The sequence below is a fragment of the Pangasianodon hypophthalmus genome, chromosome 13 (assembly GCF_027358585.1).
Source record: "Pangasianodon hypophthalmus isolate fPanHyp1 chromosome 13, fPanHyp1.pri, whole genome shotgun sequence".
Classification (NCBI taxonomy): Eukaryota; Metazoa; Chordata; class Actinopteri; order Siluriformes; family Pangasiidae; genus Pangasianodon; species Pangasianodon hypophthalmus.
The window spans coordinates 7581405-7602435 of NC_069722.1; the positions used below are offsets into that span (position 1 = coordinate 7581405).

The window sequence follows — 21031 nt, forward strand, 5'->3', positions numbered from 1 at the left end:
TTTTCTATGGGGAAAATGTTTGACAGATATATAGGAAGGTAGATCAGAGAAAGACAACATGTACTCTGTTCTCTGAGTAATGCTCATTTGTTTGCTCAGTACAATTTGGCCATGTTGATGTTTAAGCATTTGACCAAGTTTAAGATTATGACAGTGATTGCTACATGATTAAAGAAAATGCATTTTTCTCTGAGCTGTTGTACTTCTTATAGTGAAGAATCACAAAAGCCATGAAATTCACACATTTTCACTAACGTTCACTAACCAGGTTTACTCTTCACGACAGACTGTATAAACGAAAGATTTATCTTAATGCAAGGTATATTTAAACTGAGTGAAGACTGCATAGCAAGACTGCATGTTTATTAGCACTTAGTGCTGGAGTATTACATGAAAAATACTATGCTATAGTGCTGTTGAGTTCTTGAGTCTGATTGTTCAGAAGGCGTTGATTGATTTTCTACACCAGCAGCTCTAACAATAGTGCTGCCTTTAATTCAAATGAATGTCCTATTTCTAATTAAATTAAAAATGTTCAGAAATGTAAGTTCTAATGTTATTATTTCTGTTACTATAGAAACAACAACAACATATTACAACGTACATTTATTAACCTACACATAATCTAAGCCTAATAATAAAAAATAGACAAAACATTGTTATTATTTAGAAAAAAATATGTACAGTCATTGATATGGTGAATCTTTTTTGTGTGGAGAATTTTCTTAAACATTTATGGAAGGAGTCACTTAGTATCAGGGCTTTAATAGTAAGTTTTATGCCATAGTAAAGTCATCAGCACAGAGAAGTTTCTGGTGTCTCAGTAGCATGGCATGTCATGGACAATCCACAACATTAAATGTAACTGTAAAATGATTTAAAAAAAATGTGATGTGTTGTTCATTAATTAATAATAAAATTGCAATCAATGGCAAATCGCTGTGGTATAAGAGGAATGAAGCACTTCAGGAAACACTTCAACTTCAGCTCAGACCACTTTACACCATGCCATTGTTGATCACTTGTCTGTAATATTCTTAACTTAACCCATGTACTACAATAGTAGTACAAGGGCTAACAATGAAATGTGCCTTTTTTGCATTTGAATGCAAAACAGAAAATTACTGATGAACAAAAATATTACACTGTTTACTGTTATCTCATCATAATAAAAAATTATAAAATGAAGAAATAATTGAGAAAAAGCATACTAAACCGCATAATTGAATGCTTTGCAGATGTGGATAAACACGGTTGAAAAGATAACATTGAGCTTTAAGCATTCACACAGTGAGGCTGTTTTATTTAATCAATGATCTGCCAGTCAAAGAAATGTACTAGCCCTTTCAAAGACCTGCATCTCAGCAAATCAATGAGAAGCCTGTCGTGATAAACATTAACCTACCATTCTGTATTTAGTCTGCGGAAAATGCCTCCTGGGGTGATTTGTCTTCAGCAGAGCTCACAGATTAACATCTCCAGCCACTTAAACACTGGAGCGTAACCTGCAATTCTGACCATTCTTGCCTTGATGAAGAAATAGCTTCAGATTTGATTGCTATAAAGTGTTGTACTTACACTAGAGCATGGGTTCCCTAACGACTGGGATACACATTTGAATAAGCCACATTTAATGAACAGTGTATGTGGTTTTTTAGTCTTTTTCACTATCTTGATACACTGCACTAGCATAGTTCAGCAAAAAAAAAAAAGGACAAACTTCTCTGTCCATCTACCTCCACTAAAGAAACTAGCGTTGTGTCTCAAATTGCATACTTATGTAGACTATTACTGAGTACTAAAACTAACCAAGTTTCCTATTACAGTTAGTGTTTGCATTTTAAAAAACTCTCCTGTAGCCATCCAACCTACTGAAAGGTCTGTTTTGCGTACCAGTCTTCTGGATTTTCTAGATTAGTAAATACATTTGAGTGTAAGGTCAGAGATTTTGATTTGAGACGCAGATCATGACAACAATCACGATGACAGTGGAAAGTGTTCAAGAGAAACAGCTTGTCAGCATGGTTAAAATCAAGGAATCCTCTTAAAGAGTCCATTTTAAAATATTCACGCATTATCTTTACCCAAATAATAAATAATAATAATTTATTACTTGCATTGCCACAGTGACTGCCATTGTCTTTGAAACTAGGAATTTGTAGGCATATGGAAAACTGTGATGTTTGTGTATATGATTATCACACTATGACTTTTTATATTGTGCAATCTTTAATTCTGAATCTACACCATGAAAGCAAACAGTCGTGGCAGTCGGATATGTAACATAAACAGACCTGACTGTTAAACAAGGCTGAGCATTTATTAGCATAAGCAAACTTTTGATGTTCTTTATCTACATTCAGCAAAAAGTCAAAGTAAGTGATTAAACTGCAGCATGTGCCAGTGATCTCAGTAGCAGTAGCAGTAGTGAGATTTTCTTAAAGCTCTTTAACATTCAGTCCTGGATCTGGGGATTTTATCCTAATGAAGTTTCTAAGATGATCTATTTGGAATGGCTGGAATGAGTGAATTAGTAATTTAGAAATATTATAATGATCTACAAGAGTTTGGTGGTCAAGCTCATCCTTTTGATCTTGGTCCTTAGATAGAAGTCAAGAATCCTGAAAGACTTTCCAGTGATGGACCTCTGACCATTACAGTGTACTGACACCTTCCATAAATGTTAAATATCAACAATTATAAATGTTTTTAAATCTGTTTATGTGACACCATACGAGTCCCTCTGGAAGTTGTTGCTATCGAAACTCCAATGTATTAAAATGAGTGCATTAATATAAATCTTGCAACCAGAACTACTGTCAGAGCTGCTGCTATAGAAAATGAATCAAATCCTTCTGACCAATCAGAATCGCACATTAAACAGAGCTGTAGTATAAGTGGCTATAATGAAAGCATGCAAGCAGGAATAAATTGTATTATTTAAAGCTCAAACAAATTCACACAACTATGCAATGCCAAATGCCAATTATGCTTTGCTGCGGTTAGCAAGTTTAGCATAGCAACCAGATCTCATGAGAAATTAGTTCAAATTTGAAGGCAGGTTCATATGAATAAAGCCCTACGAATCAGTATTAACATTATCTTTGGCCATCATCCTAATTTTAGTATATTTTAATACAACGCGAGTCTTGTGAATGTTATAATTTGCAAATGTGAGACCATATTGGATTTTGTGACAGCAAAGTATTTAGTTAATTACTCTTTTAAATGCAACACTAATTACTCTTGCATCTACATTTCATCTTTTAATGTCTATGGAGAAGGAATATTTATAATTTAATGCAGTAAAGTTAATATAGCTGACACATTATATTACACATGATATTATGATTAAATTTGAGGGCAACGTTTTGCATTTCCCTTTGAAAAATATGACCTATCTTTTTCTATTTATATACAAATTGCTAATATTTTATCAATGCTACAAATATATATATACATATATATACTTCTATAAGTTACTTCTATAAGTTACTTCTATAAATAAAATGTGGGTGTATCCTGCACCAAGATAATAATCCAAAGCAAAGCAAAATCAACATAAAAAGAAAGAAAAAATAGTAAAAATATTTTGTCATGATCCTTTCTGCCTCCAGAGCTGATCTGAAGGACACAGTGTGTGACATCTGGGAGAGTTATAACAGATATGTCAAGAAGAATGAACAAAATTTTCCAAGAAATCTGGAAGAGTTAGAAGAAACATATCAGGAAGAATGTGTGTGTGTGTGTGTGTGTGTGTGTGTGTGTGTGTGTGTGTGTGTGTGTAGGGGGGGGGGGGGGGGGGGGGGGGGGGCGGGGGTTATATGGGGTATGGGGGACTCAAATATTATTCATAGGATCCAAAATCTGTTTAGATGATTTGAAAGAGGTTGGAAGGAAAAGGGTGGACATACAAGTTATTTGAGAACACTTGTATCACATTCAAAACTTTTTGAAGTGATATCATTTTGTTTTTCCTCCACTATTAATATGCTAACATACAACATTTTACTATTTTTGTCACTTGTAATAATGAAGGAATGTCTGTAAAACATGACACACTGTTGTTGCTACACATTTCTGTCACATTGTTAATATAATATGATGCATCCTGTGCAGTTTGATCTAATACGTTTATACGTTTTGTACTCTCTCTGAAAATGTGGAAATGCCATTCAAACATTCATTCATTCATTAAATTCATTAGAGTTGCCAATCTACCCTTTTTTGTTGTTTTGCAGATTTTTGGGTTGTTGGAGGAAACCAGAGAACCCTGAAGAAACCCACACAGATATGCAAAACTCCACAGAGACAGGAACCCGAGCTCAGGATCAAACATGAAGCTGGGAGGCGTGAATGCTACCCGCTGCGCTGCTTAATCTAATATTGTAGCTGACAGTGTATTTGACATCAACCTCTATATTATATTGCTGGGATATGGAAATGGATCAGTGTTAGCACTGATATAGACATCTTGTTTGTCTTTTCAGTATGAGGCCAAGGTTAGATGGGGTGTTTTTCTTAGATTTTGTTCTTTGGATTTAGTTATCGATTCAAAGTAACCTTGAATCAAGCGCATATCCTGCTTCTTCTCCCTGACTGAACTTACATTTGATCTCTGTAGGTCCTTCTTTTACCCCAGGGTAGGGATATGCTCTACACCAGCAGTGTGCACTAAGAATCCCAGAAGAATCAAACCGCTTATATAACATAAACCATAATTATTCCTTGTGTGGATGAATATTTTATGACAATCCTTTTTTTTTCACTATTGACCCCTTTGTTATTGACTACAGCTGGGAGCAAGAATTGGAGCTAAATGTGAACTTATTGATTGGATAGGTCACGATGAGGGAATCTGGCCAAATTACTCAGGCTTGCTTGCACTGCACTTCAGACTTTGGACAGCTTTGACTTAGAGTGCGTTTTTAGCACCGTTCTCCCTAGGGGACACAGTGCGGATATGCTTCTGCAGGTGTAAAATGAGTAAGGGTTGTTAGAAGAGGAAAGAGTAGAGCGGGAGAGGAATGCAAAAGAGTTTACTTACTTCACTGTTCAGGAAGCAATAAAACACAGACACGAAGAAACCCTGGAGAGACGAGTGGAGAAAGAAAGATTACATCATTTTAGGATGCATTTATGGTGAAAGAATCCAGAAAAAGCATGCATATGTTTCACATAAACTAAATTGCATGCAAAAAAATGAGAAACACAGGAGCAATTTTACTCTGATTAGGAAAAAACGGTTATTATTTTTTATTACTGCTATAGTATAGTTGTGCCTGCTTTCCTACGCCATGAAATAACATTTAATCTAATAACCATACCATTCTCCTGCTTAAACTCAAACCATTCTCTCTTTGCATTCCTAAATAAAAGCTGTTTGAATGCACTTTTCCCCCATTTTTAGAGCCTTGCAATAATGGACATTTTCCATAACTGTTTTGGGTGATATTTATCATCTATAGATATGAAATGTGCTAGAAGGTGTCTTTCAGGAATACCACACTCTCCACTACATAATCTGTGAAAACTTTATTTGAATCAGGTAATACATTAGAAGTGCATTCATAAAGTTTTATGAATTTATAATGCTTTATAAGGCTTGACATAAGCCTCTGTTACTGTACATAAATGTTCATAAAGCCAGTCCTATAATAGTTTAACTGCATAGTATAAGTTGTACAGTAATGCATTAAAATACATATTTTACCTGTTCTTAGCATTACTGGTAAGACCAATGCTATAAAGCTTTAATTTAATTCCCTTTTTTAACCAAGGAATTACTTATAGCACATTATTAAAGCTTTATGAGGCATTATAGAGTTCATACAAATGCAAATTCAGAGTTAAAAGGCAGGACATTCTCTGAATCCCAAAATTCATAAATTTATAAACTGTGCTTATAATTCTTTGTATGTTAGTAATGATTCTTTGTAAGCATTTTTCTGAACTCTAATAATGCCTCATATAGCTTTAATAATGTTCTATAAATAATTCCTTAATAAACTTATAAACATGTTTACAATTTTTCTAATCAAAATTACAATACAAAAAATAATGTTAATAGTGTCATAACTTGTAATGAATAATTTAACATATTCACTTTTCCTGTAGCACTGAATGATGACATTTAAAATGTTTATAATATTTTTAATGGTAAATAACTATTACAGTTGCTTTATAATTATGCACTGTTCATTATTAGATATAAAGGATGTTCATGGGATGTTAAAAATTCCTTGATAACATCATGTGGTACAGAAAGTGTCACTATTCACTAGAGACACTTTCTGTACCACATGATGTTATCAAGGAATTATTTATAGAACATTATTTGAGATATATGAAGCATTATTAGTGTTTAGATAATGCATCCAAGGAATCATTGGCAAAGAGATTTATAAGCACTGCATATATGCTTCATATTGCTGAAAGCAATAGAAGGTTGGATTACACATGAACAAAAATCTTACACAATTTCTTCTGAAAACGAAACATATTTCTAAACGTATTTGGCCTTGCTCTCTTGAAGGCAATGTTTCAATCAATACTTCAATACTTCCAACACAAGCACATGCCTCTTCTAAAGAGCTGCAAAAAACAAAGAGATGTGAGGAATGAATTAACTGCTTCCATATTCAAACTGTGTGCAACTTGCCAAGCCAGCATCAATGTAATATGACTTTCCAAAATGGCAAAGGACCAACGGCAAACAGTTTATTATTAGGCCTGACTTTCACAAGCGTGAAATGTTATGTAAATGTTTCACTGGTGAGAGTCATCTTTTAAAATAAACCATTATACTCATTTAATCTGTTTTATGGAGACGGATGACAAACTGAATTACACTACCAGCAAAAAGGAAAATAACTCATGTTTTTGTGCTGTAATTCTTTCAGGACTTGAAAGAGGATATTGCTTACTTGAAAGGACTCAAGGAAAGAATTGAAATAGATGAAGACGATTTGGGAGATCTCGTCCTCTCCGGGGTTGACAAAGAAAAGCATGTAGGTGATCCCGAGGAGAGGCAGCAGGACCAGAGTGGCCTTCACCGCTTTCCTATAACAACATACATGGAGATATGTAATTAAAGAGCACTTTCTGGGCAGTTTAGAATATTTAGGGAAACTTGCTCAACATGAACTGAAGATTCAGGGCTTGCTCCACTATGATTCCAAATAAAGAGTGGCAATTTGCTTGTACAATCTGATAAAATGCCTTTGCAGTAAGGTTTGCATTGACTTATAGCTCTCAGTTCTGCATAAAGGTCTCACTGAGGGGCTGTTGACTAGTCAGGGTGGTGGAAAAAACACAGTGAGGCAGTCAGGAAGGAAATGTAGGCAAACAGTAATATTAGTGAATGCCTTTGTAACCAGTGCTGTTAAAAAATGCATTCTGAATGTCTTTGTATGCTGTAGCATTACAGTTTCCCTTCACTGGAACTAAGAGGCCCAAACCTGTTCCAGCATGACAATGCCCTGTGCACCAAGCAAGCTCTATGAAGACATGGGTTACCAAGGCTGATGTGGAAGAACTCTGTGTTCTGCACAGAGCTCTGACCTCAACCCCACTGAACACCTTTGAGATGAGCTGGAATGCCGACTGAACCCCAGTCCTCCTCACCTGACATCAGTGCCTGATCTCACTAATACTCTTGTGGCTGAATGGGCAAATCCCCATAGCCACGCTCCAAAATCTAGTGGAAAGCCTTCTTAGAAGAGTGCAGGTTATTCTAACAGTAAAGGGGAACTAAATCTGGAATGGGATGTTCAACAAGCGCATTTAAGTGTTATGGTCGGGTGTCCACAAACTTTTGGCCATATAGTGTACATTGCATTCTTTGAAACCCTTTACAGTCTCTCTTTGGATATCTAATATGAAATTACATTAAATTAAATAAATTTACAGAAATATTGCTGTTACTGATTTCTAGAATCCTCTCCCAAACTGCATATTCCTTTAGCACACAAAACGGACACGTTGCCATTTTGCTCATTGGGTGGGTTTATTTTGTAACAAAACATGCGAACCTTTATTATGTTGCTTAAACTGTAACTATATATTGGGCCCTTAAGTGCAGCAGCCGTGCATCACTGGCATGAGCGAGGTGAGCAGATTGGTCCAGAGGAATTTTGTCATTTCACTGCAAATGAATGTAAAAGTGTTCAGCTGTGACCCAAAACTGACTAACAAACTGTCAGGTTGAATCTTCGGCTGGCACAAAATTAAGATGGAAGTGTTTGCAAATGTGACTTTGCTGCAACTGAGACCTGTGCACTTATAAACATGGCATATTTTCTCTTATTTGATATTGAAGGGATGGAAAAGAAACCTTGTTAGATGGATGTACTGAAATCTGCACCACCAGGTCCCCAATTGCATTTATCTTTGCAGAAGCGTGTGGAAATAACAATAATAAAAATAAGTGGAGTTCTTTTGTTTATAGAGTTGTATTCAGATGTTGTTGTCAGTGACTGCTAATTTAAAAAAAAAAAAAAACAAAAAAAACATCCTTGATGAAAATCCAATAGAGAATTGTGGCAAGTATAATTAGCAGAGAAGGCTGTTGCCCTACAATGGAATTATTGCAAATGACAGGGCTTCATTACTGTCATCAAATGATTGGCAAATGAATCAATCAGATTATACGGAAGGAATTTAATCATCAGTTGCAAGCGAGAGGTGATAAAGATTAATGCAACGTTCTCAACCGATGATGTTAAGATGGATGTCACACTGACTGTTCAACACAATGACACTAAGATAGATTTGGCTTGAACCCCATGAATTATTTTTCCACAGGACACGGAATGTGCCTGGCAAGCACATTAATAATAACTACAGGCTGTCATGTGCATCATGCAGGACTCACAGGATGACTGACAGTCTGAAGAAAAACACACATTTACTGGATCGCTTCCCGTCCACTTTAAAGCTAACTCTTATACATTAAATCTACAGTATACAGTGCAAAAGTTTGTACCCCTGATTACTTCTGGGGGCAAAAAAAAGGAAATGCACCTTTACATGAACCTCTCAAATCACCTTTAATATCCAACCGATATTGAGTCCATGATGCCAGGTACCCTGACAAGGTTCCTTTTCCAGCCCCACAACATGACAAAACATCCACCATACTTGACAGTGGTGATTAGATTCTTTGCTGTATAACCAGCCTGCTTTTTCTGATAAAAAACCCAAATATGTTTGCAAAAAGCTCTATTTTTTTCATCTGACCATTTTGGTTCCAGTCAAAATTCCAATGAACTCCAGATACTTCTGTGTTTGGTTAGATGCAAGGAATTCCTTTCAAATAGTTTGTTGGCATGGAGGTGACCCCAAAATGCCACTATGTTCTGCAAATCTCAAATCGTGATGCCTGGAGATCTTTTCTCTTACCATGGGTTAAAATGATCTGGAACAGTGTTTCAGCACCCTCAGTAACTCAGGAGAGGGTAAAAATATGAGATATTAATATATAAATGTTTAAAAGATGTAAAAATATGAAATATGCAGTCACGGCATCATGGCTACAGTAAGGTCCAATTGTGTTTGACAGGAAACAAGTAAGAGCCAATCACGTTTTATCTTTAACTGATGTCATCCAGTTTATTGTCCACAGTGTAATCCGAACTGAGATGCACAGACACTGGCTACGTTTACAGTCAAGATTTTTGCCAGTCCATTTAAATTCATTCTGATTGCAGATGTCTAATAAACTGTTATTATGTATCTTAATCCTTTTTGTTAATATGTACATTATGTACTAATCCAATCCAAAGTTATGTGTATGTGGGAAGCAAGGTTTAGTTTCAACGTTACTGTAACAACACGACGTTACCCATCTTTACCATGGATGCCAGTAATTCTGGAGCTGACTGTAACTAATCTGTACTAAAACTAATCTGTAACTAACACTGTAACCAAACAACAAATCATTTCTTATAGTAAACCCAGACCTGTAAGTCTAGTTAAGCTCGTCTTGGCCTCTTCCGTGGCTCACCTGTACTGAATTGTCTCTGATGTGGTGGAGGCTCTTAGCTTTGTCATCAGGATCCTCACGATGTTGAAAAGGAAAATAAAGTTAATCTGTAGAAAAGAGAAAGAGGAAAAGTCAGAGAGAAATACAGTTTATTATTAGGGCAAAGCTGGGCAATGATACAACACTAATATTTGTGTTCAAGTCCAATATTTTCCTATATAATAATTTAATAAATACATGGCATACATCACATTAATCTATTATATCCCCTTTATGTGAAAACATTTTCTGTGCATCAAAACAAAATTCATTTTAGTCTTTTGTGCTTATTAAAATCTAAAAATGTCAGGCAAAATGTCACCTGTCAGGCCTTGTGTGCAGTAAACTATTAAAAGAGCTATTTTAGTCAAATTGTCATAATGTAATTTATGATTTGCTTTATAATCTCATTATCCAGTATTATGGGTTGAGTATGGGTTCACTTTCTCTCAAGGTTTCTTCCTCATGCTCTTGGAGTTTCCTTTGGTTTGTTCATCAGGGATGGAGATCTAAATTCTTCCCCAGATTTCTGTAAAGCTGCTTTGTGACAATGTCTAGTGTTAAAAGTGCTATACAAAATTTAAATTAATTCACCAATGTTGAAAATGTTTCCCCCTTTTCTGTAACGTTACAGTTTTGGAGACACAAGGTTTTCATATGACAATCATGTATAAGACTTAAAAAGGTCTGCTTAACCAGGGTTGAATTACTATTAGATATGGGTTTGTTTGCTCTTTCTCTGTGTTCTGGATGTTCTCCGTGAATTTCCAACATCTGAATTTTTGTAACTTGAGCATTCCCCCGAAACATCATAAATACAGGTTTCATTTCTGATTAATTAATGTAAGTCTCACAAAATTGCAGCGCTAAATTTTACTGGCTCTTTTGAAACACACAAGGCTCTAACTTACCAGAAGAACAAGGATCATGGGGCCCTGGTAGATGTAGTCAGTATAAACACCAGCTCTCTTTCCAAACCAGCACCTACAGTCACACAGAACAGAAGAAAGCCAATGAAGTCTTTCAATAAAATGCAGACAAGCATCGCATCCCCAAACCCTTACGCTGATCCAGTTCACTTCTTTCAATCCCCAACTGCACTCATTTAAGCGTGGCTAAAATGCCTGCCCCATTTCTACAGGCACTTTGAGTGGAGATGAAAAAGTACGGAGATTTAGAGAGAAGAAGGGTGTGACGATGGAACAAATCCAACAAAGTGATTACTTTAAAGAAAAATAACCTTCAAAAACATTAGAAATTGCTTTTATCAAATGTGACAAAAAGTTGTTTTGAAGAACAGAGAAGGGCAGAAAAAGCTGGCCCTTGGGCTGAGATATGGATAGATTTATTTATCGAATAATCTCTGTTCAGTGTGGCATTTAATCACGCCATGTGTGTGTGTGAGAGAGAGAGAGAGAGAGAGAGAGAAGGAAAGAAGTTGGAGCAGTATGCAGTTTGTGGTTTATGATCTTGGAACACTTTGCAGATTGACATGTTCAGATGCTAACAGGCTCATCCCATGTGCATGTTTGTCTTTTGTGTGAGTGTGTGTGTGGTTGTGAGTCAGATCTCCAGTGTGGAGCAGATGAAACGACTGCCTGGCAGCAAAGATTCTGGGAGGTCAAAACTATGATAAGGCAATGCATGCTAGCTGCCAAAATCAATTACAGAGCAGCTTTAAATGCTAACACTTTTGCTGATGATACTTGCATGGGAATTTACTTTATATGCTGCTTATTACGGTCCATTTCAAAAGCTAAACTAAAGCTAGAAGTCTGGCCTGGTATATACTCAGAAAAGATCTTATCACGATTCAATGCATTATGGGTGCCTGTTCATTATGGTGTGTGGTAAAGAATATTTCAGACAAACATTTCAAAGGTTGGTTGATGATAACATGAGCAAAGAAATCATTTACTATATTTGGGACAGAAGAACATTTTTATTTTTTAATTTTTTTATTAAAAGAATCTCAGAAGAATGTAGAATTAATAGCTCATGAATGAAGGTAGTCTATTCAACGGGGGATTTGCATGCAGCCCATTAGGTCAAAAATCTTTTTCAATTTCTTTCTATTAATTAAAGAACAACACTTTGCACTTTTTATCCATTTATAGCTCCATTTAATGAGTTATAACAGCTCTAAAGAATGATAATTTCTGCACTCTCTTTGTCGATCCCTTGATATTAATACAGCTTGTCATGTTACCAAAAAAGCTCTTTTCTGAATTGAATAAAGTAAAGTAACATCTTTACCTCTGATAGTTATAAAGAGCTGGAACTGGAAAATGCTAAGCAAATGCCTCTTCAGAGAAAACTAACAACCACACACATTTTTTTGGGTGGCATTTGCTACACAAGTCCCTGGCTAAGTTGTTACTATAGAAACAACAATGTATTAAAATGAATGCATTAATTTAAACCTTGCAGAAATTCTGTACTATCAGAGCTGCTGTTATAGAGAGTCAACACCTTCTGACCAATCAGAATCAAGTATTTAACAGGCCTGAGGTATAAATCTACATAAATATAAAGGATTATGTTTGGTGGACAAGTGTTTGAGCTCTTAACTCAATAGCTGCCTATAACAAGATCAGCACATCAGGCCTGGCCACAAACTTGATGACATGAACGAAACTTGAAAATGACAGCAGTCAGGAATTTGATGCCACTTTGACCATGTGATGAAGGTAATTACAGATAAACCAGTTAAAACCTGCAGGGTAATTGGGATTTTATTGCCGGTTGGAGGAGGTTTTGTTTATGCGTGGTGAGAGAGAGAGAGAGAGAGAGAGAGAGAGAGAGAGAAAGATAAATAGATAGATACAATAGATATCAAAAGAGCAGCAGAACTCAAGCATAAAGGGCACTTACTTTTCATTGTCGTAGTACAGCTTCCCAATGGCCCATGCAACGATGATAGGAAAGGGAATACCTGTGGAAAGAAACAAATGCCACCCACTCTCATTATTTTCACAGCTGAACAATAAACAACACAATTACTGTCATGAAAGTGCCACTAATCAGTGGCACCCATTTGGTCACTTATTGAGGGTTAAATATAGCATCCATTTGCGCATGTTAAAGTAAAAATCCATCAGTTCTCATGTATGTGTAGTGGTCTGGGAAACAGATGAAAAATCTGGTTTAGATCAAAATAGGGTTTGACACCTTGACTTTAAGAAATAATAAAACTATTTCACCAGAATGATGTAGAAAGGTTTTATTTACTTTTGCCTAGAATAGCTTCCTGTAAAGATCATGTTGGGTAAGGAGGCAGTTTTATAAATGCAGTGGTAAAAACAATCAGTCTGCCTAAAGATGCCTAAAACCTTGCTAGCTAATTGCGATTTCCTCACAAAGTGAATGTCAGGCTTTGATCAAGCTGCGGGATAGGTACATGCCGTGGCCAAAATGAACATAATCCTAATCAATTAAATGCAATTTCTCCACTTTTGGGAGTAACCAGAAAGAATTTAAAATGCTAGAACTTTACTTGTGATCATAATACTGTACATGCAAAAGAGAAACATATCTAATATGACATATCTTAATTCAGGAAAACCTGTAGTTTTTAGAACTATATATAGCAAGAAAAGGTGTCCCTGGTGGCTAAGGATCCCGTGGCCTGAGTCTGATTCCCGGGCAGGGAACCAACCCAGCCACTGGGAGTGTACTCTCAGTGCTGGTCCCAAGCCCGGATGAAATGGGAGGGTTGCATCAGGAAGGGCATCCGGCATAAAACCTGTGCCAAATCAGACATGCGGACCAATGACCCGCTGTGGTGACCCCTAACGGGAGCAGCCAAAAGAACAGCATATAGCAAGAAAAAGTCAAAATTTTACCATGTGTTTTCCCAGGCCATGACACATACTCAGTTACAATGAACATTTCTACAAAGGTAATTCTGTGTTTCTGCTCCACTACGAACCTCCTGTAGACTGTCATTAAGTGCAACATGTTTATCTAATTTTCAACATCTCAAAAAAGAAAAAAAATCAACAGAATCCACATGAACTGAATCTGAAACTGTGATAGAACTAGGGATGGGTTGATATTTCCATGATATACTAAACCTCAAGAGCTAAATACTGGAGCGTCCAAATAAAGTGAAAGGAAAAACAGATGTATCAATAATAAAATCAATAATATAACTGTCTTCTTTGTATCCACAAACTAGTCATTAATGGCTAAGCATGCAGAGGTGACTGTTGTCGCCATTCTATCATGTTAGTTGCTCATCCACATCACTGGACCTTTACAAATTTTAGTTAATTACCCCTGCTACTGAGAGTCTATATCTACTAAACATCAACAACCATAAACTGTTAACATATTGTTTAGAATTCAACAATTACGGGTGGTTGATGACAGTCACATGACAAGTTGTTGACCATCTATGGATGATTTGTGGTTTGTCTGTAGAGTGTCTAGAGTGGACTATCTAAATGAAGTGTAATGTAATGTCATAACAGAACATTACATTTGTCATTATTATCAAAACTCAAATTGCCACAATTGATTAATTGAGGTTGTGAGTGAATAACAGTACTCACACCAGCCGATACAGATGAACATCCACTTCCTGAGCTTATCGGTGGAGTAAGTCAGCACGATGGCCGTGTGCAGATAGCAGCCCTCACCAAACATCCAGAAGAAGTTGGTCACATGAAAGTAATTATACGCTGCTGTAACCAGCCTGCACCAGATCTGTCAGCAAGACCAAGAGAAAGGAAGATTATATAAAAGCGTCCTTGAAGAGGACACAATCATGGCCTCTTTTTTATGCGCGCTCATATGGCACGAGATCTTTAAAAGTCTTTTTATTTATGCTTTTCTGAGTAGATTTGCATTCTTACATACTTCAATAGCTCTTAAAACAATAGTAGGAAAACAGATTCACTTTCAATTTAATGTAGAAAGAACAAGTGAGACAAATAGGACAATTGTCCTTGCACAAATCTACGTAATCTACCTATCTATTCATTCAAAAGCTTCTATACATGAAGTGTGTTTGAGCTTGTAATGTGTGAATATATAAAGGATTGTAGAGGAAATATTCTCTACATAACCATATCAGTATGCACTTACTAATCTCTCTATTCCACAGATGTCAACCCAGTGGGCCAAATACAGCGCACTGCTGCACAAATGTGGAAAAAAAAAATTATTACACCATCCTCGAGCAATATTGCCTAAGGTAACTGGATGCGTTTCCTAAGCACAACACGCAGGAGATAATTAACTTGAATTATAAGTAGTTTTATAATTTGTCAGCCGTGGTAATTTCTTAAGCGTGTCATTTTGTTGAAAGCTGTTAATTGCTGGCTAAATCATTTGACTGAAAAAGGAAACGCTTTTAGAAACACACAGTGGAAAACAAGCACCATAATGTATGTGAAAACTACTAGTACTTGGTGCAAGAGTGCAATAATTATTCAGAATTTCAGTAAGGAACAAAACATTTGCAGGTGTGCTGCTGTAGGAAAATAATCAACAGTGGGGTGGTGTGATATGACCTGATTATCAGGTGGCAAAGATGGATTCAATTGCAAATAAATAGTTTTATTACCAAAGACAGGCAAACAGATCGAAAACATTAGACAATGGCAAAAACAGGCAAAAGGTCAGGTGATCACCAAACAGGCTAGACAGGGCAAACACCAGAATATAAATTGCCAGAAAGCAGAACAAGAAACCATAAACCGGATGTATCGTGCACAGGAAACAAGGCTTGGTATGTCAGGTGGATTCACTGAGCAATACTTCACGCTGAGTGATGGTGTGTGTGTGTGTATGTACTCAGAATTAGGGAGTGCTAGAGCATGGGTGTGAGTGTGTACTGTGAAGTGAAGGCCTTTTCATTAACCTATAAATATTATATAATATAATATTCTGATGTATGACTATTCCGAGCTAAATGTTACCCTCAAGTATCAAAATGATGCTAGACTTTAATGAGAAAATGACTTTTAATTATTGAGTAGAAGCTTTTGTCCTGATTGGAACACTTTCTGGATGATGTAAAAAGGTCAACAGCTCTCGACAGCAATTTAGCACATATGGCAACTCCACTTTGCAAGTTGCATACACTCTGGGGAAAAAATGTTTAATTTAGTACCCTAAAGGGTTCTAGTAGTAGAAACCTACAATAGAAGGCTTCCTTTGTCTCTATTCATGTTTGATAATGGTTCACAGAATAATCTGTTTTACAGAACACCCTCCTTGAAATGAAATACAGAGGCACTTTGGAGGCACTCTGCTGTCGACAAGTCTATTAATGACGTCACTTCTACAGTCTGAATATTAACGCCATCGCAGCTCTAAACTTGCTCATCTTACTTCTTCCTGTGAATATACAGGACCTACAGTAAGCTTGGAACACTCACGTACTTACATGTACTGTAAAAGTTATTCTGACCTAAATGGTTGTTTTTAAGATTGAGAATTTTCGGAAACAAAGTTTAAAATTTATACTATGTTAATATATGTTTGTACTTAGTGTTTTCTTTCACCTAACAGTTTAGACTTTCTTCTCACTACATTTTCAAACACTTCCGTCACTACACTTCTCTATAATTATATATTTGTAAAGTCATAAGATGAGTTCTTAGCATCGAGCTTCAAGAACTCACCTTATCTAAACTTTAACAGATGTGACAGCAAGAATGAGATCTAATACCCATCACCGTAATCATCGTTTGCTGCTATGTACGCTTTGTATTCATAAAGGCATTTTGTACTTTGACAGCTAGCTATTAACATTCAGCTAGACTGTTTCGTCAGTGTTATTATCATGCTAGCTAAATCTTGAGAGAATAGAGCTACAACAGCTTTATTCTCTCAAACTTTAGCTAGCATAATAATAATTGGCTAGTTAGCTGTAGCTAGTATTTTCCAATGTTCCTTGCTTCCTTGATGAAACAGATGCTAATTTACATTTTTACAATTTTCATACTTTAATTCTTAAGTAAACTTCTAAAGAATTTAAATCTGTACTTCAACTTTTACCACAGTAGTTATTTAGAAGACGAATAGCACTTTTACTTGAGTAAAGCATTAGGACAATTCTCCTAATTGGGTTCAAATATTTGGGACCTCCATCATGAAACTCAATGCTTGACTTGACTTGGCATAAAAGTACTGTATGTTCACTTACGCACTGTTTGACACAAGACAAAATACTCAGAGTTGTAATGAATTCAAATGGAAAAAGCTTTCAAATTTGCTCACCTGAAAACATTTTCCCCAGACGATTTGAGCATTAGATACTACTGAAGTGCATTTCTAATTGCAGTGTTATTAGCGTACAGATCATTACTTCCATTCTGTATCAGCCATGTATGAATGAGTGAAATGGAGCGAACAGAATGAATAAACTCTGGAGGTTTGGAAGCTGTATGGATTTCTCTGACACTGAAATTAGTTTTGTCTTCTCATCTGCTTGCTACATTTTTAAACATTGAAGCGAATGATAAGTCATACTTCCTTTTTTGCGTTTTGAGAGATTCTCATTTCAGCTGTGAGAACGAATGTCACCGTTTGAATACTATTCATCTTTTTATAATATTTATGACTAACAGAAAATCTGATGAGAGCCTTTCTTAAACATTTTGGCTAAGTGATTCCTGTGCCACTTGATGTAGGAAAATGGCTCTGAATACAGTACTCTATAATTATTGGCACCCTTCATAAAAATGAGCAAAACTGACTGTATAAAATAAACATTACACACAATTATTCCAATTTTCCATTCAGCCAATCTTTGTTCTAAAAAAATTATTCTCATTAGAACTCATTTTTAAAATAATAGTGTTGTCTTGTTTGCCAGAATTATTGACACCCCTATGGAACTGTTGCCTTTAACCATGTGTCGTTTTCCTGGGTTACAAATATAAGGTTGCACACATGTAAAATCCTGTTGTCATGCATTACCATGGACAAAAAACAAAGAACTTTCAACACAAAACAGTCAGTTGTTGACCTGCACAAATCAGGTAATGAATATCAGGTGAGTTTTAGCAATCTAACACTTGCAAGCTTTCAGGATTCAGCCTGTGAGTTATTAATGGGTCAGTTTTTTTTATTATTGTCTCTTCAAACATGTAGCTATGTACACATTGCTCGAGTCATGAGTTACATGAGCAGCATGATTCACATGTTTCTTACAAAACAAAGCAAACAGGACAGGGTTTGTTGTAGTGTGATGTGGCCTGACCCAAAATGGAGTTCCTGTCACCACCCTGAAGCACTTCCTGAAGTGTTTTATTTCTCTTATACCACAGCATTTTGCCATCAAAAGCATTTTTTTTTTTACATTTATGACATATGTCGAGCAGTTTGTATGGCAGGGCAAACACACTTCTGTTGTGTTAATTAATTTTGCCAACAAATGCATTCTGTTTTACATTCATTAATGAACAACAGTACTTTTTTAAATGTTGTCTTGTTACATTTAATGTCTGGAAAACAAGTTAGTTCCTGTTATCATTTACATTACAGTAGCTATAGCAGGTTTTTTTCTTTTTCTCTTAAAGTTAATAAGACAAAAAATACACAGCTTGTTATGTTACTGAGAAACCAAGATGTGTAAAATTCTCTGCACTGACGCCTTACTGACTGTTATAAAGCGTTGACACTGGAGACTCCTTCCATAAATAACTCCTTCCATAAACCCCCTTAGAGAAAACTTCTCCATATGAACAGTTGTACATGTTCCTTTGTTAAACAACACCATGTTATAAAATCCATTTATCAGTTCTAACTCATTACCACAAATGTGTAATAAAGATCCCATTTTTAAGCTCCACAAATTCTGAGTCAGTATCACTACTCAGAGCTTGACATGAACACTTTTCCTCCAGTAGACTGAAATTACATTTACTCCCAGATAACATGCATGCATCATTATCCCTTATCTTTCAAGAAAAGTGCAGTGCAGAACTTCAGAGAGGAAAAAAATAGACGCTGTTTGATCCAAGCTTTTCTATTTAAAGCTCACTTTCTCCCACAGCAAAGCTGCCTTGAAGTGCTTAATAACTCAATGAGAAACTATCAGTAACCCTGACCCTTTGGAAAGAATGGCAAATGCCATTTAGCCTCTAGATGTAAACTACAGTGAATTAGATGAGACTAATGTGTGCACAGCAGTGTGTACAGCCAACGTGTGTCGAGTAGTTTGAAAACAAGAGCCGTACGGCAGGGCAAACATACTTCTGCTGATACAGTACGTGTTTGAGAGGTTCCTCTGGGCCTGCTATTGACAAGGCGTTATGTTAATTAATTTTCTCACTTCTGAGGAGTTCATTAAAGTAGCACACAGAAGTGGGGGGTAATTGACTAGCCTGGAGGCTCATCTGACAGCTACTCAGGGCTCAAGCTGTTTATTCAGGCACATATGCCCCTGAAATTTCACATATACACACACACACACACACACACACACAGTCAGCAGAATTACAGGTCAGAGTCTCAGACGGACCGCAGAAGCGGTATGCACAGTGGCAAAGTTGGGCCTCCAATCCAATTAATACAGGGATAGTGTGTGTGCGTATGTGTGTGTGCGTGTGTGTGAGAGAGAGAGAGAGAGAGAGTGAGAGTGAGGGGGTAGGTGTAGACAGAGGGCATGAGGCTACTCAGTCAGTGCTATGCGTGGGAGAGGAGCTGAGAGAGAATGAAGGTTTGTATTAGAAGGGGGCGAGAGGATGTGAACACTTACAGTACACACATGGGAATCTTTGGAGTCCTCTGTGTGTGGGATTCATATTGACATGGTATTTTAATTTGCCTTGTGCTATCTCAGTTCATTGCTTATCTGTATATTAAAGAACTCAAGTTCTTTAATATATGGGAGCTCAGAAGAGGCATAGCTCCTTGCTTGTACTGTAATATATGCGTCATATTTATCATTATACTGTATGTGAAAATGTCTACTGTAATATATGTGTCATATTTATACATGGAAGCATCTTGTTTTCATCAATATGCTGTATGTGAATATATATATATATATATGCTGTATGTGAATATATATATATATATATATATATATATATATATATATATATATATATATATATATATATATATATATATGTACGTATATATGTGTGTATATATATATATAAATTTAACTACATTTAAATTGTAATGACATATCTTGATGTTGATGTTACCGGAGCAAGGAAGTGAGAAAACGTAGGTAAAACAGCCCTTGGAATTTGAAATCCCAACAGGATGAATGTCATTTTTCGACAGCTTTTACATCATCAACCATTTCGGGATATTTACCTTGTACAACCTCAGAAGCACGTCGCTTGTGCAGTTGATGAATTGTCCAGAACGGCATGTTTCTCTGGAAAATATGTGTCCTGTACCTACTTTGTACTGATAATATGCATATTTATACATATACTTTATGTCTGTATGTGAATGTGTGTTCATATTTTGATAATATTTACAACTAACAGAAATCTATCGAGATGTAGCTATCCTAAACATTTTGGCTAAATGACCCTTGTACCACTTGATGTAGGAAAAGGGCTCTGAATACAGTATATACATTTAATTAGTTATATATTATTTTCACTTTATTTTTATAATTATGTATCAATTTTCCAAAATGTTATGATGCATGTACAACGTTAATTTTTGTTCGCTACTTGGGTCTCTAACACCATGTTACACCCTATGTAGTGAGCACGTATAGTGAACAGGTTGTCATTTAGGATTAGATAGATAACATTAATCTAGGTAGATAAATACACTATATTACCAAAAGTATTCGGTCACCTGCCTTGACTCACATATGAACTTAAGTGCCATCCCATTCCTAACCCATAGGGTTCAATACGATGTCGGTCCACCTTTTGCAGCTATTACAGCTTCAACTCTTCTGGGAAGGCTGTCCACAAGGTTGAGGAGTGTGTTTATAGGAATTTTTGACCATTCTTCCAAAAGCGCATTGGTGAGGTCACACACTGATGTTGGTCGAGAAGGCCTGGCTCT

General features: G+C 36.2%; 1 protein-coding gene across 1 annotated transcript in view; it reads right to left on the bottom strand.

The window, feature by feature from the left end:
* crhr1 (corticotropin releasing hormone receptor 1) overlaps positions 1-21031 on the bottom strand; it is a 153671-nt gene that overhangs the window by 13154 nt on the left and 119486 nt on the right. The window contains exons 8-13 of the mRNA XM_026917177.3: positions 14581-14734; positions 12899-12959; positions 10936-11008; positions 10007-10092; positions 6927-7062; positions 5048-5089 (exon numbers count right to left, since the gene is read on the bottom strand). Of these exons, the coding sequence (XP_026772978.1) occupies positions 5048-5089; positions 6927-7062; positions 10007-10092; positions 10936-11008; positions 12899-12959; positions 14581-14734 (552 nt within the window). The remainder of the gene's footprint in view (positions 1-5047; positions 5090-6926; positions 7063-10006; positions 10093-10935; positions 11009-12898; positions 12960-14580; positions 14735-21031) is intronic.